Source organism: Pangasianodon hypophthalmus, chromosome 25 (genome assembly GCF_027358585.1).
Source record: "Pangasianodon hypophthalmus isolate fPanHyp1 chromosome 25, fPanHyp1.pri, whole genome shotgun sequence".
Lineage (NCBI taxonomy): Eukaryota > Metazoa > Chordata > Actinopteri > Siluriformes > Pangasiidae > Pangasianodon > Pangasianodon hypophthalmus.
In genome coordinates, this window is record NC_069734.1 from 16,412,861 (window position 1) to 16,440,789 (window position 27,929).

The 27,929-nt window shown below is 39.3% G+C and overlaps 1 protein-coding gene across 1 annotated transcript; it reads right to left on the reverse strand.

The window, feature by feature from the left end:
* Nucleotides 1-6,512: 6,512 nt before the first annotated feature.
* Nucleotides 6,513-26,167, reverse strand: vasna (vasorin a). Its single transcript, XM_026947990.3, has 2 exons — nt 25,937-26,167; nt 6,513-11,398 (listed from the first exon to the last, which is right to left on the reverse strand). Exon 2 carries the CDS (start codon nt 11,378-11,380, stop codon nt 9,329-9,331), a length of 2,052 nt encoding a protein of 683 aa, XP_026803791.3. The 5' UTR covers nt 11,381-11,398; nt 25,937-26,167; the 3' UTR covers nt 6,513-9,328.
* Between the last annotated feature and the right edge of the window lie 1,762 nt (nt 26,168-27,929).

The window sequence follows — 27,929 nt, forward strand, 5'->3', positions numbered from 1 at the left end:
TAAATTATGGCTTCTATGGTAGCTACGCAATAAAAGTTGAGTTCAAAATGCTAAAAAGGTGAAAGCTAATTTTAATGTAATGCTATTACAATAAACAACCAGCATTTCTCAGTGTTAAAAATCAAGACCATGAGATTGTAATGCTGTGTGTAGCGACAATCAGGAAATTGTTAGAACAGATTGGAGAGCATTATTTAAAATGGCTGACATTCTTGTAAAACACTAACTACACATGAATTAATGTTGGTGTGTGTGTGTGTGTGTGTGTGCTGTGCAACAACACAACCCCCTCATTCACACTCATAGCCTAAGGCATGTGTTGACTCACTCTTTATTTGACATGACAAGTGGCCATAAAAGGGGCTTTGAACAGTGAGGTGGTGGAGCTTTAACTGATTCACTGAGCCTAAGGACAGTTACACCCAGTACAATTGTACAATTAATTTTTAAACACCCAATACAACCTCAGTTATTAGCAATATAAACAATATTTATGGAAATGCTCCATAAATCCTCCAATGTGTGTGTGAGTGGGAGTGTAAATAAGATACACAACAGGACATATTTTGCACATTTGGTCTATTTTACTTTTATTCTCAGGATAAAAGAAAAATGTGTGTGTGCATAGTTACACAATATAAGAGTTTAGTGCAAGAGTGCAATTTATCTTAGCTAACATGTACATTATATCTCTAACAACTTTGCTAAATGGATAGGGTTTTAGCTACACTATAAAATAGTTTACCTAATGAAGCTATCTTTTACTCTATAATCAAAACCAGTAGCTAAGTTTGCTTAATTAAAAAGATAGTTAGCATCAAGTAAAAGCTAGCTAATAAAATGAACTTTTATTAGCTAATAAAAAGCATAATAGTAAAAATATTAGCTAATAAAAGCATACATATTAGCTAATAAAAGCATAAGAGAAGGACATCATTAACATGTAGGTACATTCACTAGCAAGATAATTAATGTAAACTATGGAAAGTAAATATTATATGGTTTGAACTGGTTAACTATTTTATTGTGTAATTAAAACCAGCAGCTAAATTTGCTAGCAAGCTATAATGATTTTTAATAACGTTATTACAACCAGTGGCCTAATTTGAGCTAACTAAAAAAAGTAGCCTAGCTTACTAAAAAAGATAATGAGGTAAAATCTAGCTAATTAAAGCCACACTGTGAATCTGTTTTATTGTATAAGTTAAACCAACAGACACGGCTGCTAGCAAGTCGGGTGACATTAAGCTAGCTCTTCCTGTATAATAAAAACATAAGTTAAGCTTGCTAAAAAGATAGCTAACATGAGGTAAAACCTAGCTAAAAAAAAGGGCTAGGTAATTATGTATTATGTATTTGCTAGCAAGCTAGCAAAGCTTACTAAAAATGAGAGCTAACATGAGGTGAAATCTAGCTAAAAAAGGCTAGGTAATTATGTATTATGTATTTGCTAGCAAGCTAGCAAAGCTTACTAAAAATGAGAGCTAACGTGAGGTAAAATCTAGTTAATAAAAGCTAGGTAATTATGTGTTTGCTAGCAAGCCAGCAATGCCTACTAAAATGAAAGCTAGCATGAGGTAAAAGCTAGCTAATAAAAGCATGTGCACTAACAAGATAGCAAATGAAAAATAAACTATTACAGTATATTGTGTAACTGTTTGGGAATTCAAAGCAATATTGTGTTAATCAAATGATCACATGATCACATGATCATGTTTGTGTCTGTTGACGTCCATCACACCTCTGAATCATGTTACACGTGCACGTCTTGTATTTGGACATGTGTGTGACAGGCCACAACAGCATACTCCGCTCCCCTGGGATCAAAGGTCAGTTTAGAGGTGAGAGGTCAGAGGTGTGTGTGTGTGTGTGTGTGTGTGTGTGTGTGTGTGTGTGTGTGTGTACGAGAGAGAGATTGAAGCTTTGAGTTTATGGGATCACACTGCAGATGTGACTGTGAATTTTATAATTATATTGAATGTAGACATGGATGTTTGGATAAGCTGTGTGTGTGCGTGCGTGCGTGTGTGTGTGTGTGTGTGTGTGTGTGTGTGGTAATCCCAGTCTGTCCAGAGCTGTCTACTTGTATTAAGACATCACACTGTTGGACTCAACATTCCTGTCTTTCTGTTGATTTAATCAAACAAAGTGCTTATCCTTCTCTCCTTTCTCTTTCTTTCTTCTTTGCCTCTCCTTTTCTCAAGCCCTCTTTCTTTCACTTCTTTGCTGTCCAATCCCGTTTTCCACTATTCTCCTCTCTTGCACTTTGCACTCCTTTCTTTTTTTGTCCTTTATTTTTTTCTAAGTATGCATCCACATGGGCTTCCTCCAGATTCTCTGGTTTTCTCCCAACTTCCTAAAAACATGCCAGTAGGTGGATTGGCAACTCTAACAAGTGTGTGTGTGTCTGTCTGTCTCTCTCTCTCTCTTTCTCTCTGCCATGGCAGCATCTTATCTAAAGCTTTTCCTCCTGCTGTTAGTCATCGGCCATTTACCATTCACATTATCTAATTCCTCTTGAAATCTAATGAGGCATTTCATTTTATCTACCTCTACGTCTGTCTCTTGGTCTCTCAGCGAACTGCTCGCTGACTTTCTCAGACATTTTTAGATCTTTCTTTCTTTCCCTCTCATTCTTTCTACCTCCCTTCCTCTCTCTTTCCCTCTTGAGCTGTGTGGACTGGCTGCATATGGAGTTTGGGAGGCTGCTGGTTAGCCGTATATCTGCCAGCACTCGGCTTTGTGGGGGACGCAACATAAGCTATTATCAAACCCAACCATCAGTTTCCACTTGAGTTTCACCCCCTACTTCTTCCCTCTCCCACCCTCACCCCCACGCTGTAACTCTCAATAACCCTGCTCTCCTTTTATTAACACCAGCTTTCACTCAATAAATGCGAGTTTTGCTTACGCGTTTCTCTCTCTCTTTACACCCCTCCCAAAACCCCAGTAGTCTTCATATATCCTGCAAATGGGAACCAGCTTATGATCATATTGAGCTTTCAGATGCCGTTTTTATGAGTTCTATTGAAGTGACAAGTAATGTCGCCTGAAATGACACATGTTGCCGTCACATGGATGAACATATGGCTTGTCAGAAGATATGAGGACTCCAGTGTTGGCCCACCATCTAAAAAAAGGAAGTTTTATTGTCTTTCTTTTAGTCCTTATGTAATTGAACTCGGAAGTGGGAAGTCTGTGCTCGGAATAACACCGCATATGATTAACTCTTTTTTACCAGAGGCAAATGGAATTTCTGCCCGTTTTGGTGGTGCCAATATGAACTGAATTTACCTGTTATGTCACACTCCATAGTAGTGATTAATGGCTCATATGAAAGTAAACACTCAGAATTTAAGAATTTGCAGTCTTTCATAAGTATTTCGTTTTTTTTTACCTAGCCTACTAGGTTTAAATGTTATAATTTTCTTGTGGCAGTTGTATACAGTGTTTTATCTCTGTACCAATGTTATTGTGAAGAGGTGTGAGTTGTTTGCCCAGCAGGATGCTCACACCCTTCCCTTTTCTCATCGCCCTGCTCAGAAGCAGCTAAACACAGCGTCTCGATACTCTACACACAGTAACCCAACAGTGACCTGACTAATCTTATAACAGACTCGCAGCGATAAAATAATTTATTTGTTTATACTTATTGAGAATGCCAGTGTACTCGTGGAACGGGGTAAATGACAAAGTAAAGAAAAAACTTTGGTTTTTGTTTTTCTCAGCACCAAAAGCTGCTGAGCTAGCAAGAAGCTAGCCAGCTATCATTAGTGATACCAGTGTACCTTTCACAATGTCGTTACCTTCTCGGAACACTGAACTGTATGGTCGGTGTTACAGGTCGATTAACCCAATGTATGTGTCTATATGTTGATTAATCTAAGGCAAATACTTAAAATGTAAATAAACCTTACGCTATTTACTGTTGACGGCGTGAGCAGCCATGTTGATACGATGTCGTGTGCAGAACTCAGTTTCTGAGGATAACTTTCTGATTTTCCGGAGAGGGAATTCCAACTTAAGGGGGTGTTTTTTTTGGTCCAGGTTCAGAAAAATTCTGAGTTATGAGCTTCACTCGAACATACAAATATGAACGACGGGGTGGTGTTATGCGTTACCATCCAAGTTGATTATTTTCCTATAACAGCTTATCCAAAAGTGTATTATTCCTCTTATACCACAAGCAAGTGAAAACATTTTTATTTATTAAAGACGTCATACTTTTTATCCATGTATAGTTACATGTTATAACTTTCATGTTTTAAAGTCATTCCCTCACCAGCCTCACCAGCTGACACTGGAGATTCCTCCATAAATGTTATATAAATGCCTCCTAACAGAAAACATCGCAATATCAATGATAAAATTAGACATTTTTCTTTGTTACAAAAAAAAAACCAACACGTTTTTAATCCAAACATTCAAAGCACTTTCGAAAACAAGCCTTGTTCAAAGTGTATGACATTAAAAATAGATTGATATGAAGTTTTGAGTAGAAAGATTTGAAATCTCTTTATATAAAAACAATTTAAGTTGCTTGATAAAACATTCTGAATAGATTGAATCGTGATTTAATAATGCTAATCTAATATAAGGACACCTAAACTTTTTGCTTAGGAATAATTTTCAAAGCCAAAGTTTACATCTAAAAGTAAAATATGGTTATAAACTTCTCTTCAAGTATAATTAGAAACGTTACTCTATTAGTAACAAGTATAAGTATACATAAACATGCTAGTATTATTCCACGCAAACGTAGCAAACGTAGTAAACGTGTAGCATACGTGAAGGATTTTTTAAAATAATAGGATTCACTGCAGTTCCACAGATCCTTGGCAAGCAGCTTTGCAGTTTCAGCAGTATGCTGAAATTTAAAATATTGAGGCTTGAGATTTACAGTTGATCCTCAAGCTGGAAAAACCTTCCACCATTATTGTGTAGGACAGACCTCTTCACGCAAGTTTTGAGATAAATTAGTAAACCATCGAGACGTCAGGTACGTAAGTTCGTATTAATGTTGATCCTTTGACCCCTGGAGAAAAACCATATGTTTGGTCTCAGTTTCAATCCACTGTGGCTTCAGCATATCGTATTACTAACCATTAAATCTACACTGTCACCTGTTAAACATTCCAACATAGTAAATCACTGTCTTTCACAAAAAAAAAGTATGGTATTATATGTGTATTGATTTTGCATTCATTTTGAGAAGCGTACAATAGAAATGAAGACAGTATTACTGTACACGCGCAACACAAACTCCAAATATCTTGGCTAACTAGTAGGAAATATTACTAACACGAAGGAAGTTAAAAAAAAAAAATCACACCACACTGTAAACTAGGCTGGAAGACCTTCCAACTCAACGTTTGGAGTTTAAACCAAAGTGCTGTTGGATTCTCGATTCTGATTGGTCGGAAGGTGTTGATCAGTTCGTTCATTCGTTTCAATCACAGGTTTATAATAAAGCGCTGGTTCTAATACTTTCTATAGTACCAACTTACACAGGGACGTGTATGGCAGACGCTCAACATAACCAGTTTGGATAAAATGTATAATCATTGATATGGTATAGGAGACATTTATTTATTTAGCATTTTTTCAAAAGAGTCTCCAGTGTCAGCGCTTTGTAAAAGGCTAAAAGGAAGTGACGCTGTAACTTTAAATTTGTATCTTATCTCAGTATCTTTTTAACATCAAACAAGATGGAAAAAAGAGAAGACAGTGAAGGAACAACAATTTAACATAAGTGATAACAGGAACTAACTTGTTTCATGAACGTTCCACAACATTAAATGTAACTATAAATGGCTAAAAGTTAAGTGTTGTTGTTTAATTAATTAATTAAAAAAAGGTATTCATTGGCAAATTGTAAGATGGAATAAAACACTTGTTGGAATTGGTTTTCCTACAGTGTCACACCCTCAAATGTGTTATTCCTTACATAATATTACAACACAAAGGAATACACTGAGGCACATTCCTCATAATCCTATGTGTAATATTTATGGACTGCGAACCTCACACCTCACTTGAACTGTTTTTAAATTTGCATTACTCAGTGAAAATGTTGCTGTGTCTGTGTGTGTGTGTGTGTGTGTGTGTGTGTGTGTGTGTGTGTTTGTTTTAAATGATGCTTTGTCATCATGCTACAATATGGCCTAATATCTATCCACAAATTGACCTTAATTCAGCCATTTATTCTGTAAAGTGGACACTAATGGATCCAAACCCTGCCACAGAACTCATGGCAGTAGGGAGAAGAGAGAAAAGGAGAGGAACAACAAGGGAGTGGATGAATGAACAGCAGGAGCCTGTGAGTCATAAGATAATGATCAGCCTTAAAGCAGAACACCCAAAATTGCTAATGTCACTAATGATGAATGAATGTTACAGACATTATCCAGTATGAGGAAGCTGGGTTTCTTGGTTCTGAGTGAAGGTTAAAGTTAAAGTCCGACCAACACTCTCACTGAATCAAAGCTCGCTTTGGTAGCTGCTTCGTTAGCTTTGTTTTTTTAACGTTAAACGTTAGGTAAAACCTTGCTCCTTTCCTACAAGAACTAATTCTTAAAATGGACTGAGACCAGCTGTCCATTGCACAATATTTGAATCCTTCCTGTTCACATAATAACAACAAGAAAAAACAAAGGTCTGATCCCAGATCAACTTTCTTACTCTAATACTACTGACTCATAGACTGGCTCAGCAGGAATTAGTGTACGTTATTGCCACATGATTTGTGAAAGGAAAGAACACAATGCTACAGTTTTGCAGCTTAAGCACCAATCCACAGCCAAGTAAATGATTACAGCAAGCAAGAACGCAGACCAGAGAGCTATTTTTTGTATTTTCTCAAAAGACATCTTTTATCTTTTTTAAAACACATATGTGTTTTTACAGTTTAAAAAAAAAAAAGAGAGAGAGAGAGAGAGCAAGACAAGCCTCGGTTTTGCATACACAAAACATTACCGAAAGAAATAATAAACTCCCCAAGTTAAACAGGGAACTTGAAAAAGCTTTGCAAATGTTTCAAATAGTTTCGATCCCTTGCGCTGTGTGAAGCGGCTCCTCTTTCCAGTTTAAATGTTTAGATGTGCTGGGTGCCGAGGCCATCTGCGCAGACTGGGAGGTACTTGGGTAACAAGCAGGAGTGAAGAACGCTCAAATCAACGGAGACTCCAGAGCTGAAAACGCTTTTTCCATCTAGTCGGATTGATATGTTTTAAAATGTGCTGTTATTTATTGAGAAAATCTTGGCTGTATTTCCAGGGAAAAAAAGGATTAAGTGTACTAATGGATTCGTGATGTTTACAACTTTAGTAGAGAAAGGAGACGTTGCTTTTGTTTAAAAGGAAAATTCCACCCTGAAACACATGAAATGTGTTTGTTGTTATATTCGTTCTGGTGCTAATTTGTTGGCTGGTGCTGTATTATCTTTAATTCCTGTGAGAAGTTAGTGGTTGTGTGATGCACTTGCATGAAGGGGGACAATGCCAGCAAAGGTTTCACTGTTAATTCCATTTTCCGGCAAAGTTCATAATCAAATTAAATGAAAATTCAAAGTAGAAGTGGTGGACGCAGCAAATGCTGGGCTCAAAGCTCCAGAATGCAATGCAGCTATATGACTCGGCTCGGCTTGTTAGCGGTCTACGGAATGACGTGCGCGATTGTGTTGATGGTGGCATTATCAAGTAGAAGCTTTGGAAGCTGATCTGCTTGAGCAGAGTGTACAGATGAGGAGGTGAGAGAGCTGGACAGAGGACTAAAGGACTAAAGCGCCGCTGCATCACTCATTTAGGTGGAGATGATGCAAGGGCTAAATCCCACTGCATCACTATAAGGAGGCAGAACAGCATTGTGGGTAATGTAGAAAACCATTAACCAAAGTAAAAATAAACCAACACGTCTGAAAGAAGTGAACTAAAAAATAAAGTCAGCTCGTTTAGAGTGGTTCAGGGTGGATTTTTCCCTTTACGTGTTAGAAATTTCAGCTCCAGGCAGACCATGTATAAACAACATTCACTTGGCTTTGAACTTTTTCGCAGTCCGCTGGCAGCAAAGCTCACATACACACACATACACACTTGGGATTAATTTGAAGCAACATGGCCAAATTTGCTGAAAGACTCCAAGTTCCCTTTAGGTCTTGGTGTATCATTGTGTATTATGTCTGAAGTTACTACAAAAAGACCTATTATTAAAGTTTGTATTTAACCATCTCATTACTTCTGAGTGTCTCAGTAGTTAGTTCAATTGCTGGGTATTTGGAGCTTCTGGGACAAAAAACAGTCAATATCCTTGTGAAAGGGCTCTTCATAATGCAGTGAGCTTAAATGAAGCCACGTACGGCTGTTAAGTCTGGTCATAATGCAATGGCTGATTGCTAAAGTACACGAGAAGTACCGAACGATAAGTGATACACTGCAATAGTATAAAACAGAATGCCATTGTGATCTACAATTTGTCAGACGACGGACTGCAAACCAGTTTTTCAAGTGCTCACGATTACAAAGCAAATGGTAAAATATAGAGGCTCTGGTATCAATGTCTGCAGCTTCGAGATATAAAACATTAGAAAAATAAAATATCAGCTCAAAAACAGACAATATTCACATATACAACACAAAACTATGCACAAGGGTAAAGTCTCTTCATCATTTTTCTTTCACAGCAAATCTCTAAAAAATATTTGAGGGCCAGGGAAGGAAGTGTTTTTGAAGCTGCAGCATGAAGGAATGACGGCTGAACAATCTGTCCACGTTCTCTAATTTAGCCCTTTTGAACACAAATTTGAAAGTTCTAATCAGTGCAGGCACAGTCACAGACCTCAGACTCATGTCAGTGCATGTTTTTCGAAAGGCAAAATGATTCCCTCGTAATGTCCTTTTCGATGAGCAGTCAATCCTGTTTTTCATCATCATATTTCAAAGTGGTATTAATCCGGTCTGGGACCTGTGTACCATGACAAGCTTTTGGAGTTGCACAAATCCAATCAGGTGGACTGCAGTCTAAAGGCAGATATGTTAAAATTCTTTCACACTCTGGTCACGCTCTGGTTATGTCTGTGTCCAACACCAGCATAAGTCTGTGCACTCTCTGTCCTTTCGAATTTATTAGAGAACAGTGCAGTTGAAGCCGGGCATGCAAAAAGGCACTTTCAGCAACAAATAATACCTCAGTTGGCAATTGCACTTTGTTTAAATACTTTGACAAAAGTCACTTTTAACACTCAAACCATGCGACTGCACTGTGTTTGCACTTGACCCGCCTGCAGGGGTTATTAGATTGCACCTCTCCCTAGGTGCTGGAAGTCAGAGCAGTGCTAAAAGTATGATGGTATCCTCTGATCTGTGTTGTTGTTGGATGCGAATTGTTCTTGGATCAATGGGACCTCGTAGTCCATGCCGTTCTGAGATGCTGGCGGGTATGGCAAGATCTCAGCCTGTTTCTGGGATGATGTTCCATTCTCCAAACCCATCTTCACACCTTCTAACTCAAAAGGGGTGGTTGGTTCACCTAGATCCATATCCGTGGGAGTTTTCGCCCTTTTTCTCCGTAAAACCACCACCACTGCTGCAACTATGGCCACTGCCATCACCACAGCTACCGCTACCAGTATGGGTACAAGAATGGAGAAAGGTTCAGGCCTATTCACAGTGGGTTGCTGAGAAGCTCCAGCAGTATGAGCATCCATGCAGGAGCTGACAGCTTCCTCTACAGGCTCATCCAGTGGACTGGCACAAACTAAATATGTACAGTTGGGCTGTAGCCCTCTCAGTGTGTACTCTGGGTATGATGCAGGTACATTGAGTTGGAGCGGTCTGCGGTCAGGACCAGACAGGTTGCGATAAGTCAGACGAATTCCACGGATGTTGGGCCGGGACTCAATGTACCGGTGCAGGTCCAGAGAAATTGAGGTGCTGGTTACATGATGGAAGCTAATCTTGTCTGGTTCCCGGTCAGGAACCGTCACCACAGCAACTCTCGGGGACAACGGAGGAGGTTGGGACTCATCTTGGTTTTCACAGTATATCCCCGATGTACCCAGAGGGCACAGACAATTTACTTGCCCCCTTTGGTCGAACTTGCATGTACCACCATTCAGGCAGATGTTTGGAGGGCACATGTGCTCCTCATGTTTCTTGCTACCTCTGGGAGAGGCAGAGGCCTCAAAGGGCACATGCTTGTCTTGCTCAACTGGTAACACCTCACTGGGGACAAAAGCAGGGACATTAATGGTGGTATGTGGAGCAGTGGTGGGGTCTGGAGTATTATGCACGCTGCTGCTAGTAAGTACCTCAGACAGTTCAGTGATGGTGGTAGGGCAGCCAAAGTCTTTGTGTTCCAGCTCAGAAAGCATCCTGCCTGCATTTATGAGAGGGAAGTGGCAGCGTGTCTCCTCAATCCTTCCAAGTTCCACGTTTGCATTCTTCATCCAGTTGGGAAACCAGGACAGTGAACAAACACAGTTGAAAGGGTTCTGTGCAGCCGTTAGGTGATGTAGCTTGGGAAACACCTGGAAAAAGTCAACAGGGAATCCCTGCAGGTTCAGGCTACTCAGATCCAGCTCTTGCAATCCTACCAGGTTCTTAAAGTCCTCCTTACGAAGAGGGCCGAAAGGGTTAGCTGCTAAGTTAAGCCGAGTTAGCCCTTTTGCAGATATTATTGCATGTGGCATTCCTACTAGCTTGTTCTGAGATACATCTAGATCATGAAGATTTCCCAGGCTTCTCAGTAATCCTTCATCCAAAGTGGTCAGCCCCAGCCCAGCCAACTTTAGTGACTCTAAGTGTGGCGTCTGCAGGTCAGCAGGTCCAGGTGCAGGAATACCGTTGAAGCTGAGGTCAAGCAACAGCAATCTGGGAAGATGCAGAGTGGGAAGTACACTGATCTGGTTTCCCTGAAGCTTCAACTCCAACAGGTGCTCCAATCCCTGAAATGCAGCTGGGTGAATGCTCTGGATGCGATTGTTGTGGATATACAACCTCTCCAGTTTCAGCAACCCATTAAAGCTGTCTTTAGAGATTTGAGTAATTTTGTTTGAAGAGAGATCGAGGTTGCGCAGGGAGGTAAGAGAGCCAAAAACCCCATCAGGAATCACTGAAAGTTCATTCTGGCTAAGGTCCAGCAGTTCCAGATCAACCAGACCAAGGAAGTCCTGCTCTTGCAGGAAGTTAATTCCATTCTGAAACACGTACAGATTGTGTGTAGAGGCAGGCAGGTTTCGGGGCATGGTGGAAGCACGTCGCTGTATGCAGAAGATGTAACCTGTGGCCTGGCAGCTGCAGTGCTGGGGACATGTGCTGCAGAATGACGCTGGTAATAGCAGCAGGGGGAGCAGTACAAGTTGCCATATTTGGGCCCACAGCTGCATCGTCACAACACCACTGCCCTGCAATATGAACAAAATGGAAAAAAAAAAACTGTGAGTTATTATTGTTCTAGCTGCAGTCAGAGAAGAACTAAACCAAAAGAACAGATATTCAATGTATTTGATAGATATTTGATATTAGTGGCGTTGATGTACTGCAACCGACACAGATTTGTGGTCTGACTGAGAAGTCTGCGGACATGACTCCTTATTTTTATTCGGGATTTGTCAGAGGCATTGCTCTTCCAGCACTCTCACCAGCTCTAGGACTATTCTAATGATGGTTGTACTGTTGACTTGCCCAGGATAACACACACACTGTCTCAACGATTCCACTGTTTGTTTACACAAGTCAACAGTCAAGGCTTAGATTCTTGGCACTGAGAGAAGATTCAAAGTGGCCCACCCACTGTCTTACCCTCAACACACATGTAACTAGGTTTCATAATGACAGGAGAGACACGCATAAATAAACCTAGTTGGCAGTGGAGTATGACCATCATTCTACCTCCACAGAAATACGATCTGCACTCAACTATATATATACACGTCCATGTACACAAAGCTATAAGAGAGCTTAGGCTAAAGCTGTTTTTCTCCACTGATATGACTAATCCATGCTGAGCTCATCATCTGGAGTGCAACAATAAATCAGTTTTGACTTGTGTGGCCATATTTGAAGAGCAAAACGGAGTCTCTGTTTTCCAGTGAAATCTCTTGAACTGCTGTAAACTGAATCTACCATCCTAGTCATGTGATTATGTGCGCGTTGTGTGTGTGAGTAATGTGCGCGTATTGTTGCTGTCTGCGCATATCTTTTTTCAGAGGAAGACAAGGCCAAGGCTTCACCGCACTTAAAGTGTGGGTGAAATATTTTAAGTTCAATTCCGGTATCTGTATCTCTTACTAAGCGCATCGCGGTTAGTCATGGTTGCTTCTGACGCTTCATTATATGGTCCTAGGTACAGCCAAAACGATGACTGCCATCATTATGGATGGTGAAGTACACTTATTCCTCAATTTTGCCTCCATTTGACTTCTCAAATTGCTCTGTTTCGATCTCTGTTTTGTTGTTATCAGACTGGCTGGTGTTAATGTCCTTGCAGTGTTCCACTTCTTTCCTGACAGTTTTCAACAGTCGAGTATCAGCTATGGCCTCTAGCAACTTCATGGAAAAGTCTGACACTAAGAGGGCATGTGTGTGTGTGTGTATGTTTTTCCAAATGGGAGATGTCACCCATTTCTGGCTGTTTATTCAGCTGAAATGAATCACATTTCAAAAAAATATATCTTTGGCGTTTTAGTGCGTATGCCTTTTAGTCCAGCATTACCCTGACATGTAGTACTTAAGTTCCAAATGGTAATCTCTCTGTGTCTTTCTCTCATTCCTTTGTTCTGAGACACGTTTTTCAGTGTCTCCGATCCACCCAGAGCACTGCTGTTTGACAAGCGGGCCACGGGCCAAGTCTGCCTCCGCAGAGTAAACTGGCAGCGAGACAGGAACTAAACCTGCTTCAATAACACGCTTAAGCCGCCCTCTACGTCTCTCCCTTTCACTCGCTCTCTCTTCTTCTCTCTTTTCTTTCTTCTCTCTCATAAAGCAAGATCCCACTGGCGCAGCAGGAATTTTGCAATAACCCTAAAAATCCGTCTTCGGCAGGAAGGAGAAACAGGGGCCTCTGTGTAAAACAAGGACTCTCTCACTCTCTCTTTTGGTCCCTCCACCCTGTACACCAAACTGTTGCCATTCTCATAAGCAGCTGTTCTTAATGTATTGCAAAAGACCACATTATTTCTGTATGTAAGCCTGAAGCTTGTTTTAATTTCCAAATAAATAAATCACGGTTACCTGGATACATAAGCAACATCTCAATCGCTCCACTCTTCAGTGGGAGATGACAGTGGTGCAGGTTCTCTCAAATGGCCCCATTGACCACATCGCTACCTAGCCTGCGGTTAATTATAATCTGTACGCATCTCTCCCTTGCGTGGTCTTAAACACATTTGCGTGGTCTTAAACGCATTTGTTTAATCACCCTCTATTCTCGAGGCATTTAAACAATGCAGCACACCTTCGATGGCATGCTGCAGTGTTCTCAGGAATGAATCTGGCTTTTACTAAGGCACCACTGTGTGCCCTTGTAAGGCAGCATCCTGAGAGACCAGGCTCCTCCTGGTAGAGTTTGGACTGAAGCTTCTGTTGTGTTTCAGAGTCTGGATAATCTGCTTCATGGCACGAATGGACGCACAACCAATAAAACATCTGCGGGAGCTTTACTTACCCAAACCTCTTCTCGAGGCAAACAGAATCACGATTAAAGCATGATAAAGACACTTTTTCAAAAAAAAAAGGCTTTTACACTCAAGGTTTTCTGATATTGAAACTAAGTTTCTGCTGCATTGATAAGAAGTCTGGGTAACTAAAACTCCCTCGAGTAATATCAAATCCTGATTGAAAAGCGTATCTTTTGAACAATTTAGCTCTGAAAAAGAGATTAAATGAAAGGTGAGATGGATGGAATGAAGGGTTTAGGACTCTGGTCGGCTTCAAATGGTACTGATTAGCACAGTGTAAGGTCAAATATAAAAAAACACACTGACTGAAAATCCAAATCTGTAATCAAATGCACTTCTTATTGCTTATGTATAGTATAGCTGTTGTGCCAATGACTCAATCCAGTGTTCGTGACATTTGACCCGTAACCTTCACACTCAGACAGAAAGCTCAGCCTGAGGTGAGATGAGACTGGGGTTAGGCAGTGCGTTGGATGGTACTTTGGTGTAACTGCATTACTAGAAGTGTCCATGGTGTGTGTGTGTGTATACAAACATACACAATCTGGATTACCTTAAATGCACTGTACAGTACAAAAGCCTGCATCCACTATCAAGTATTTTTCACTTCTCCGTTATGGAAAACTGCTCCAGTTTGTTTCATTTGTACTTCACAACCAAGAGGCCATCATTCTTCACTTGCTTTCTTCATTTCATTTTCATATTTATATCTTCGTTTTATATCATTTAGATATTTGGAGCACTATACGGGGCATTGCATTACACCTCTAATGTATTGTTTCGTTGTTTATCATTACCTTCTTAACATTAACTCTGTCAAGATCAAATGTTGGTCATTAAGATACAACAAAAATGAACACTGTGTTACTAGGACTCTAATATTTGAATGAAATGGTTCGGTTAATCAGTGCAACTCTCTATGCGCCGCGTTAGCGTAGTGATTGGGGCTTGGGATGAACAGATATAAAAACAGCCAAAACAAACAGCAATCCACACACTAATTAGTGCACACACACACACACACACACACACACACACACACACACACAGTTAACCCCATTTAAACACACAAAGTGGATGAGTAGGCTTTTCTGTATGGCCCAAGGCCGCATACACACAGTGTTACATGTGTGTGTGTGTGTGTGTGTGTGTGTGTGTGTGTGTGTTTATCCACATCAAACACTCTTTTCATCTCTGTCGCAAACAAACATACCTGGATCAGGTTCCTCTATAAGTGTGTGTGTTCGTGTGTGTGAAATGTGACCTCCCAGCTACATACCAGTAACAACATAGGTACATCTCACATCGTACATCTCTATCTATCTATCTATCTATCTATCTATAGACTGCATTATAACAAATTTTTCAGGCACAGATCATAGCTTAGATCATTACTATGAAAGCAAGAGTCAGCAACAAATTCCGATAAATTTTTTTTGTTTGTTTTTCTCTCGCTCTCTCTGCAGATCTCATCACACACTCAATAAAATCAGCACTTCACTTCTAACAGTTAGCATTTAGATAAGACGCAGACAAGCATGCTGAGTGATGCACTCCAGTTTAGTTCCTCTGGATCTTCACCAAACAATCTGAATGAAAAATATTTGGGTTATTGTGTAAATTGTATTATATCCTGATACATCAGAAAAATGTACAAATGATACATCAGGAAATAATACAATTTACACAATAACGCAAATATTTTTCAGTCAGATTGTTTGGTGTCTGCAGTTTGCTTTGACTTTGTTTTTACACTCTCAAAAGAAGTATCTAAAGTGTACTTTTCCTTAGTTCCTGATACTAAGTCAAGGCAAGATCACGTTTAATATCTCAGTTTATTTATTCTTTCATTTAATTTGAGCTGTATAAGTTTTTTATCCTCTATTTTCAGCCAGTAGGAACTGAAAACTGGTATGCAGTATATGTGTGTGTGTGTGTGTGTTCCTCTGGCATATGGTCATGACTCAGCTGCATGCACACGTACGGAGTGTGTGTGGTAGCACCTCCAAGGATTACGGACGCTTAGACACAATGAACCGCATTGTGAGGCGACACACTCCTCTCCACCCTCCCTACTTAGTGAACTCAAACACACATGCCTCATTATTCAAACAATCTGATACTGTCACATATCCTTTCGTTCTTTTTGTTATCCTTCTTTAACACACTCTCTCTCTCTTTCTCTCTCTTCGTTTTCTAACTAGTGAGCTATTAGTGGCAGACATTCATTTACAGCATTCAGGCAATGAGTTAGCAGCAAACACACACTCACACACACACCCACGAAACAATCTAATATGAACACATAGATGTAGAAATAGTGTATATTTTTATTTTCTGGTCGGGAGTCCTTTGCTTCATCAAAAAACAATTATGCTACAGTTTCCAACAGTCTCTTGTTGACTTCCTCTCATGACTCAGAAGTGTGTATCAGCATGCCCGCAAGAGCCACTTAGTATTTGCTCTGCAAGAATTTGGCCCATGTCAAATCTAATCGATGACCCCAGCTCTAAAGTATATAAAGACATATAGGTGAAAGTCATAACTATCACAGCAACCAGGAAAAAAAAAAAAAAAAAAAGGAAACTGAATCAGATCACAGTGACTTCCTGCTCATGAAGTCTACAGTTATGTTTGCTCACTAGGTTTGTCTATTGAACTTCACTTGAGTTGATCAAATAAGTTCAGCCATATGTATTCAACAGATGTCGGTGACCCAAGGGTTAAAAGCAGTATAGGAACACAGCCGTAGAATTTCCCAATGTTCTAAAATTCATAATGGCTTTTTACTAGAATTATCAAGATTTGCATTTAGCTAGCTAGAAAGCATCATCAGTGCACGGACATTAAGAAGGTGTGATGCATATTTCTCTGTAGGCATGTATGAGTGCGCATGCGTTTGTGTGCAGTAACTCCAACTATGGCAGATGTTAATTAGTTGGCAAACATCGCAGTTCTAGTGTTATGTTTGTGTGATTGGCTTTATAGCCATATACAGAGACAAAATGCAGTTTGACACCAGACCTGGGCAACTATGGGTGATGCCCCTGACATTCGGATACCAACGACAAGCTTCTACCCCTGCCATCCCTCTTTCAAACAAACTCCTACTCCTGCCACAGAGTCCTACAAACTCTCTCCCTTGTCATCTTGAGGGGCCACACTCTCATGTCATTTTGAAGCCCAGTCCCACAAGTTCTTACTCTTGCCATCCTGAGGCACACAAGCTCCTACACCTGCCACCTTATGTCCCAAAAGCTCCTATTCTTGCCACCCTGAGGCCCACAAGCTCTTATTTCTGCCACTATGAGGCCCACAGCTTCTTCCCCTGCCACCTCTTTTTTCTAACAAGCTCCTACTCCTGTCATCCTGAGGGCCACAAGCCCCTGCCATTTTGAGGCCCAGAAAGTCCCACCACCACAAGTCCCACAAGCTCCTATTTCTGCCACAGTGGGGCCCACTAGGTCAGTCTACCCCTGTCAGACTAAGGTCCACAGACTTCTACCCCTGTCATCCTAAGTCCCATAAGCTGCTACCACTGTCAGCCTAAGGTCCACAGACTTCTACCCTTGTCATCCTCAGGTCCACAGACTCCTAAACCCTGTCATCACTAGGACCACAGACTCCTAAACCCTGTCATCCAAAGGTCCACAAGGACCTTTCAGCTTTAGTGGTATAAGCTCCTGCTCCTTTACTCCTGATGCCATCTCAAGACACACGAACCCCTGCTCCTGTCCCGGGGACTACAAGCCCTTTCTCCATTGATTCCAATTATAACTTGTATATTAGTATCTTTATCTGTGCCCATTAACTGATACCTTATAAACTAGAAACTAGAAGCTCTCTCAGACTATCTCTCATGATTCCAAGTGCTAGCCAGAGAAGGACGGGCTCCTCTCTCACCAAGTTTTGGTTTCTCGCAAAATTCTTTCCTGCTTAGCTGTATCATAGGGAGTTTTTCCTTGCCCCTTTGGCTCTTGCTGATGGTTAAGGCACTGATGTGAAGCTGCTTTGAGACCAAGTGTATTGTAAAAAGCACTACAAGAACTCTCACTTACATATTATTTAATTTATATGACAAAAAAACAGCAGAATCCTATCTGTGCATGTATATGCTCACCTCTCTCTCTCTCACTTAAATTAGTATTTACACTACAGGCATGTAGAGATGTTTATGGCTCGATCTGTTTTACTACCTTTCATTGCTTGAAATTTTACAACAAAGACATTTCCTTTGGCATCACCTGGACTGTGCAAGCTAAACAGGTGCAGATAATGTCACAATCTAACGCACACACCTACCTGCACATTCCTGTATAAACTGCAAACTGATGTAATGTTCAGAGTCAGCATTTTCTACAAAGTCACCTTATAACTCTGTGAAGTGCTGTAGATCTGGGGTGTGTATGTGCTCATGTTCCAGTACGAAGAACAATAAAAACTTATAACGTGGGTGTACCAGTATGAAGTGCTAATATTTAATAATGGGAAATTCTACAGCCTTTTAAGCATTTTAGCATGCTTTGCTAGTTGATAAGGTTTTAAAATTACGTGGCAGAAACTCTTAGATATGAATGTGGATTAGGGGTGAGGATTTTTGGAAGCCAGGTGCTTTTTTTTTTTCACCCTAGCTAATTTTTTGCCCAAATTTTAAATTGTTTATTTATGCCTTGTTTACGTATGAGTTGTAATTCACTTTATTGTTTTTTTCCTGCGTGACTGAGACATCCTGGTAATATGCATCGCTCTACTTCTCTAGAACTCTAGAGCTCAATCCACACACCACACTGAGTTGGGGGAAGAGAAACATGTTTGATGTGTGAAGACAGAATGATGGGCAAGCTGAAACACACTCCTACCCTCCAGGCACCCCTTCAGGGCCTCCTCAATCCTGCCCGGGTGTGCCGGAATCTTAATCCACGCTAGGACGGACCTCACATCAGTTTGCTCAGCTGTTTCTTCCTTATTGTTCATGTTTTATATAACACCTAAGTTTGATGTCGTGCAGTCATCTGTAACATTTTACACTTTTTCCTCAGAACCAGTACATCATCATACTAACCCTAATGCTTCTAAACCCAACCATATATACAGAATCGAGTGTACACTCACACACACCCAAACACACACACACACACTCTATTATTTAAATTGTCTTGTACTGTACTGTAGCTAATTAATGCTAACATGAACCTCAGTTCCACAGAAGGAAATCTTTTGCCTCGTTTAGTTGAGTATAGCTGAGTGTGTCCCTATCATCATGAGGACATTTAAGGTAAAAGGTTGAATACATGCCTATGCACACACACACACACACACACACATACACACACACAATTTTTGTGGTCCAATGTCACTTATACTCAAACTTGATTTGTCTGTATGGAAGCATGTGCTGACCTGCAGGCCTGTTTGCTTAGTAGGTTAGGCAACAACCTGAAGGTTTTAAGAGGAAAACACACACACAGAAGATAGCTAAGAGAACACAAATGCACACTTTGTGACATAGATGTTTATTTTCTTGTGTGTGTGTGTGTGTGTGTGCATGCAAAGTGAGATCATCAATCCACGTTCAAAGGTGATCAATGAGGCAAAACCAGTCAGCACAAAGAAAAAGAAAAAGGCAGTGTGACAGTTGTGTGTCTGTGTGTGTGTGTGTGTGTGTATGCATGTGTAAGGTGTTGACATGAGGAGACTCCAGTATCAGTATCTTTAGCGTAATTTCACATGAAGGAAACTCAGAAACAATGCAGTGTTTGTTGAAACGCTGTGCTCCACTGACAAGGAATAGGGAGTCTGTGTGCGTGTGCGTGTGCGTGCGTGTGTGTGTGTGTGTGTGTGTGTGTGTGTGTGTTTTGGGGGGGGGGGCGGGGGGGGGTACAGGCATTGCCTCTGGCTTCCTTATCTATGTTGCTGATCTCTGACAGGGAGATCTGGTTCTCATTCAGAAAGTGTGGTGCTGAATGATTTTGCCCATGTTTCAATCTGTGTGTGTGTGTGTGTGTGTGTGTGTGTGTGGTTAGTAAACTAGGATAGTACAAGGATAATGACAAAGGACTCTTGTGTCCTCTTTTTATACTTAGCCACTGACACTATTATTAGCATTTGCATAATTATATTAACAATATTAGACTTAGCTGTGGATGCAAGTCATATTTTTCCACCAGTAAACTGTATTTTGTAAGGAGGAAGTCATTTGTTAGATACTATATAGTGTTTAAAGACATGAATTTGTGATTTCCAGATGAGAAGGAGAAGAAAGAGGTTAAAAAGGGTTAAAACCATGAAAACACTCTTGCTAGGTATCCTAACTTTTACAGTAGCTAGCATGTAGCCTTCTATAAGGACAATGCAGCAGTGTAGTAACAGTGAAAAACAACTCAAAACCTTTGGAAATATTAACATTTCCCTCAGAAGGGTTTAGAAATGACTAGGAAAAAGGCTTCAGATGAGTAGAATTACACTGCAATTACACTTAGCGCCAACCGCTAACTGAACTTCCGTGTGTTCTGAAAGAGTCAACAATGTGTCCGAAAATTTTGACTTCTGAAGTTGTGATTACCAAAAGAGTGGGCTGTTTGTGGAAAGGTTTTGTAAACAAAGTGGATATAGCATATAACACAATATATAATTTTAGACAACTGAATTACCTGAACTGACTGATTGTGTCACACCTCACACTCGACTGAAGTGTAGTGGATAGCTAAATGATGTAGGAATATCTTTTGGTAAATAGAAATACCCTACCCACTAAATCATTGTAAACACACACACATACACACACATACGCAATGAGTCACTGTTTCTCTCGGCCACACATTTTGGTTTGGCGTCTTCACTCAGACGCTAAATAAATCTTTCTCTGTGTTTTTGGTCTAAGACGCTGTTAGCAAGACGTCTACGTGTAAATCTGAATCGAGTTGTGTTATTATTCCAAATGCTTTGTCTTCCTTCTGCTAGACAAATCAATGAACAATAAACCTTTGTAGAGAGCCTTTCTTGGAAATGAGATTAAAATGAAGTGAACCAGTCTGCTCGAAATATCACTAAGATTACAGTCTCGCAGTGATTCATTGTTTTTTTTTGTTTTGTTTTTTTAAACCAGAATAAGGAACTTTACTTGAGACGCCTGTCTTGTGCTGCTGCCTGAACGGGATGGCGTTTATGCTGATGCTATGCTAACGCTCCGGCCTCCTTCTGAATGGAGGGCGGACTATATAAAAGTGTAGTGACGCTGTAAACGGGACAAATCTGTCAGGAATGTCGACATTTTCCTCAAAAGTGTTTGTAGATTACTTTAGTAAAGCTCCATTTGACTGAAAATACACCGCGGTTCCACTTAGCATCAACCGCTAAACAAACTTCCGCCATTTTGATCACTTTTAGCAAAATAATGCAGTGTGGAGGTCAATTGTTACTTTGTTGACATTACAGTGTGAGATGGATATCACAGTAGATTGTATAACTACGTACTGGCGCATGCTCATACGTGTTATTCATCATTAATCCATTAGTAATGTCTTAATTTAGAGAGGAAGTCATAAATCCGAAATGTGAGGGAGTGTGTGGTCAAGGCATGTAGTTTAATTGTGTGTCTGTGTGTCTGTGTCCTGTGTGTGTGTGTGTGTATGCACTTCTATTTCTCTTGGCTCTGTTCCTTTCCTTAATTCTGCCAGTATGCATGCCTCCCAAATTCCTGTGGGAGGTTATTACAAGTGCATGCTAACACACACACTCTCACACACACACACACACACACACACACACACAGAGTGGCATCTAATGAGCCTCTGGCTCATGGGCATCGAGATTACAGCAGTGAAGGAAATTATTTTTCTAATCACTTGTAATCTCGCCAAAACTCACTCACTCTGCAACATGTTGAACTTGTAGTAATGAATTTTTTTTTTTAATTCTTTTCCTTTCATGTCACATTGTATCTTTACTCATACCACAGCAATGTTTAATATTTGAGTCTGATTGGTCAGATGATGTTGATTCATTTTCTAGAATAGCAGCTATGACAAAATTTTATAATAAATCCCACGTTTCTATGGTAACGACTTACGCAGGGACTCATACGGCAGACGTAAACAGATATTCCACATAAACGGATTTTTAAAAAGTGTGTAGTTGTTGACATGGTCGCGTTTCGAGAAGGAGTCTCCAGTGTCAGAGCAACAGCCAGAGGTAACATGAAAGCAACCATAAACAGATAAAACATATGACATGTTTTATGACATGACCAATTGCTGTGGTATAAGAGGAATAAAGCATTTGGTGTTGTGCTGTTATGGGAAAATAATCCACTTCGGATTGGTAACAGTAACTCCGCTTCACCTCAGGCTGCATCACACCACTCTTTTTTATGTTTATGATTTTCCTGCAACAGCAAGCTCTAGTGTGTTTTATCCCTTACTTCTAAAATGCGATGTATAGTACATTCGTTTACTCCTAATTGCTAACATCTTTGCTTTTTGAACAGGGTTAGCTATTATCCGCTATGTTTTTTTTTCGAACCGTCAGTGCCCTTATGCTGTCTTCCAAATAAGACACACTTTATCACTGTCTAAAAACAGCAATATTGTGTATGCTGAATATCATAGTATCCTATAACTAATGATTAGCGCAGGACCCCTGTTAGTGCAAAGGCCATGATGTAACATGATGTATGTGGGTGGTGTGGCAGGGTTATGACCTAACATGTGGAGATAACCTCACTGTTTACATTGCTCTGTTTATACATTTACAGAGTCGCATGTCAGACGTCTCAGGGAGAAATCTGAGACCAACAAGAAGTTCATTTATGCATCGCGAATGTACATTTTCAGATTTCAGTTATACTGGTGGAAAAATTCCAACGATTTCTTCTTCTTATTATTATTATTAGCCCACAGCAACTTAGTATTAGAATTCTAAAAAAGGAACTAATACTAGCATGAATGTCATAATAATAATATTAATAATAATAATACAGGAGGTAATACGGCAATGCAAAAACTAACACTAAACACCTTTTTTTCCCCATTGCACAATATACTGTAATTTTTGGCACCAGTCTAGTACCAAAGTTTCCAGTTGTATGTTTTGGGCTATTTTATTTCTCAATCTTCATAAATGTCTAATGTTAAAAAAAAAGAATAATTAAGGCACAACCCCAACCCTTTTGAATTTTTTTTGACCATATATGGTGCATGATTCATGATTTTTAATTTGTTAACTTCCCTTCCGCCATATTAGTCATATTTTAGTCATATTTCCCTCAACAAAAGCCAAGATCTTGTGTTGCTGTTATCATTGGCGAAATTTACTATGTAGTCAGCGATAACCAAATATTCAATGACAGAAAAGGAAGAGTGTTAATCCAAGCACTTCTTCCATGTTTCCTGATTTCTAAGAGGTTGAAAATGAACTACAACCCAAGTCCCATTGGTTCGCTTTTGGTTCTGCTTTTTGTTTTTCGAACTTGTGTTGGAAAAACACTCCAGCATTGAGACTAATACACTCTGGGGCAAAAAGGGATTGAAATTTATCATTTTTGCTTGAGCAATGAATAGCAAATGAGTACAGAATCGGTGTTCTATTGGGAGAATTATAACTGAGGACTTCTCTATGAACACAGACAATGCTGGTGGTATTGAATCCTGCCAAGTTCTGAGGGTTACTGATGCCATTCACTGAGCGCACCAGGATAAGACTGACTGCAGGACTAATGCACATCTCAAGACACTTGCATGGCGGCTATATGATACACGAGAAGAAAATCCCAGACTTATATTTGACGCATGAGCTCACGTTCCCAAAATGGGAAGGCTATTTCTTGCTTAACATATGTTTTCATGAAACAGGGCCAGCTGTTATCTCAATCAGTGACGGGCAAATTGACTGAGTCTTTATAGGCTAATGATGCTATTCACATTAACATCCACACACACACACACACGGAAACACATGATTATTCCTAATCATACCTCCGTTATCCAGTTATTAGCGTGCAAGCTTCCTCTGATTCTCCCCCATTTAGCTGTCACATTGGCATGACCCGAGCACTTATAAACTGACCCCTGGGATTAGTCCATGCTCGGAGCAGGGGGGGTTGGGTTTAAGCCTTCACCTCTGAGTGCCCACTCCAGAGCCCTTAATTAAATCTCTGAGACACCGAGTCAGGAATGTTTGCTTTTTTCTTTCAGTGTGCTCTCCTCCCATATCCCTCCGTTCCTGTCTTTACTTTTCTCATACGCTCATCCCTCACTAGGGGCCCTCGAGTCAACTTTCTCTCCAATGGGCCGTAGCTGTTTTATGGACTTTTTTTTTTTTTCTTTTTCGTTTTTTTTGTTCACATGCCAGTGCAGAACAATTACGAATATACAAGTTTAGGTCAAAAGCAAGTGAGAACACGATACAACTTTAAACACTGAAGGATTAGACTAAGACGAGGACTTGATTCAACATGGGACAACTTGATATGACACTTTTGGGAGTCAAATGCTGATGTAAGCATTCAATTATACTCTCTATATACAGTACAATCCCCTGTATACCCTATACAACCTTTATATAACACCTGGGTACCATTTAAAACTCCATATAAATCAATCTGTATAATAAATCTGAACTTTTTTGTCAAACATGGACCTCAGAAATGTCATCTATGGCCTCCAAACAGGTGATCATTATTTACCAATAACTGATGTGGACATTTCCTTATTCTTGATTTACACACTTTATTTCACAGCATAAATTACACATTTTAATAAGAACTTATCTAGGTCAAGCATAACGATGCAACAGTCTTGTGATTTGAAACAACTCCTTTGCCTCCATAGACGGTCCATCTCATGGAAACCTTTTATATTCATAAGCATTTCTTTCATGGCCAATGGTAGCTCAATGGGATTTATTTACATGAACTTGTTTTATGAGTGGTAGCTCAGTGGTTAATGTCCCGTGGCCGTAGCAGTGATGGAAGACTGTGTTCAAATCACAGGACTGCCAAAAAAAACCACTGTCGCGCCCTGGAGCAAAGACACTTCACCCTCGACTGCACAGCGGTTTCGAATGCATCGTATAAAAGCATGTGCCCAAATGAATAAAACGCAAGATTTGTTTTGTAATCATCGTTGCTTCCTTCCTGTATGCACTTCTGTGGCGAGCTCGGTCATAAGCATTTCTTCAGATCCAAAATAACTGAGGCAGAATCCAATCTGCGCAGAAAGTTCAGCAACTCTCTAGTTCCCATTCAGAGAGTCCCTGACTGTTGATTTAAAAAAAAAAAAAAAAAAAAAAAAAAAAAAACACTTGGTGGTGGTAGTTTCAAGGTTGTTTTGGTTATCAGGTAGCTATCATAGTTAAGCCTAAATAAAAAAAAAACTAAAAACAAGCATAAATACTGTTACGTTTACTCTAAATACAGTTCAGTTCTACATCTGCATGAGTGAAAATTTCAGAAACAAATAAGCTCTAATGGCTCGAATGAATTAATATGATGGTAATATGATGTTTGCCCTGTTCTTTAATTTGAACCCGTGCTGTGATCGTAAATAGGGTCAGAAGTTAGTCTGGTTACTCACACAGGACATTTACTGCTGAGGTCTCATTCCCCAGGAGCATCTCTACACGCATAATGATTCAGTTAAACGTGCCACAAACCCAAATATTAGCCTTTAATCGCCAAAAAAAATCCCATCACGATTTTAAAAAGCTGTAAAAGCTCGAGTTGAAGTAAAACCAGAATATTGGATTTAAAGACTAAGAATAATAGCACCTAATCATTTTTACGACCCTGTTTTCGCACTCTAGCTGACCTGTCAACAAGGCATTAGATAAAACACAATTCCATAATGATAGTTTTGGATTAAATTTCTATATCCGCTCTCGGCTCGTACTGACAAAGCTCAAATAAGCTATATCTAAGACTTTTTTGTGATATTGAAGCCTGGATAATTCTGCAGCTTGTAATAATAACTGAAACATATATATATATACATTCTTCATGCATCTTTCTCTAATGCTCAGCTTAGGATCATGGGAAGATTAAAACTCATTTATTTGCTAGATCAAGTTGCAAGAAAGATCAGAGAGGAAAGAATGCCACAGGTGTCAGTAAGAGTGTGAAGACAAACTATGTATTTATTTATTTATTTATTGCAAATGCATAAAATGTCCTTGCACTGTCCTTGCACGCGCATGTCAGTCCAGTTTCCTGCCACTTTTTTTTTAAAGCCAAGTGAAAATGTAAAAATGTCTCCAGTGAGTAAGACTTACCTTAGACCAGAAAGAATGTGCTTCAGCGCCCTGAAGGAAAGAAGAAGGTCTAGTAAAACATCACTAGGTGTTTTTCTGCCACTGGATAAAGCTTAGGATCAGTGCAAGCTTTTTTTTTTTTTTTTTAATGGTAAGAAGTTCCTCAGATTCTGCTGCAACTTCCACTGAGTTTGGAATCTCTGCTGATTTTGTGAATGGAGCTGAGACCGACTAGTGAGTAAAGCGCGATACAGTCTGGAGTAGAAGACAGATGGGCGTGTCTATCAGTCGATGGGCGTGGTTAAACATCAGGAGGGCGGTTCCAGCGCGCCTCAGCTCTAGCTGAGTTGCCAGAGTGTGTCGTTTAACCCTTATTATTGTTACAGCAGAGCATTTCAGATTTTAGTTTTAAGATTTTCCTTCTATTGATCCTAGAAATTATTATTATTATTATTATTATTATTATTATTATTATTATTATTGATACTGATTTCAATGGCCAAATCCACTTTATTTACATTTAAAATGAACAATTTGGATAATTTCACAAGAATTATATTTTATTGTAAATTATATATTTCAATTATACATTTTATTTATACAGCACCTTTTATAGACTGGGATGAAAATCTTTTACACAGAAAACACAATGGTATACAATAAATACGAACTCTTTTTTAACAAAATAAAATTATAATAGAATACAGTGTAAAACTGGACACAAAAATATCTTAAAATACAACGTAATTAAAGGGAAAGGAATCTTTTCCTTAGGTACAGATTAGAAAATAAATGATTAAAAATGAGCTAAAATAACAATTTCACATAATTTATAAAAAATACAAATAAATTTTACCTAAATAATAATAATAATAATTAACAACAATTATTATTATTATTATTATTATTATTATTACATTAAACATAAATAATAATAATAATAATAATAATAATAATAATAATAATAATAATAATAGCCTACTGTAAAATTTGTAAATAGGACAAACAGTAAATGTAGCTAAATGTATTAACTTGCTAATATTGTCTATAATCTTTATCAGTAGTCAGTGCACAGTGTGCTTGTGTATGCATAGTTCATATTCACATATCGTATAAATCAGATAAATAATTTGTGATTTAATATACATTTCTTCTTTAGGGACATTTCATTTAAAATACGAGACTGACATATTATCCCGGTGGTTTATATTACACTCATACTGTAGCATATTTCCGCTGAATAACAATTTTATTTGGCAAATATTTGTCGATAGGTGAAAAACTGTCAATCTGGTAACCCAGGTTTCTGTGCTGGCTCGTGCGTTTGTGCCTGGAGGGCGTCCTTTTTTCATATGAAAATATAGTTTAATACTGTAGAAATTAATTGTGTTTTTTAAATGTAAAAATCTGTTTTCTACTTCAAATTAACCTTTTATTATTATTATTATTATTATTATTATCATTATTATTATGATGATGATGATTATTATTGTTGTTGTTATCATTGTTGTTGTTGTTTTTTGTTGTCATTATTATTATTATTATGATTAGTAGTAATATTTGAAAACTTAATGCTTAGGATGAGAAGAGAAGAAAAAATGGACCTGATACAGTTAGCTACTTAGCCATCATTTAAAGTTAAAACATTATTTTTAAATGAAACAGTCCCACATGTATTCATTATTGTTGTTGTTGTTGTTGTTGTTGTTGTTGTGTTTTATAGCCTGGTTTGTAATTAATATGATTTTCTCTCATTTTATTGTTGTATGTTCACTCTCTATTTATTTCCTCCTTCCATGTCGGTATTTGCTATTTTTACTCTGTGTGTCTACAGAGACCTTGTTCCGGTTTACTTCCGCCCGGCGCGCGGACAGGCACGCGGAGCTCTATTTGAGTGCGCGCATACCGGGAACATGACGGAGGACCGGAAACACACCGAACACCACTGACAGCTCAGAAGGCCGGGCTGCGTCCTAATCCGCATAGCAGAGTCCTCAGGGCATGACCTGTCCCG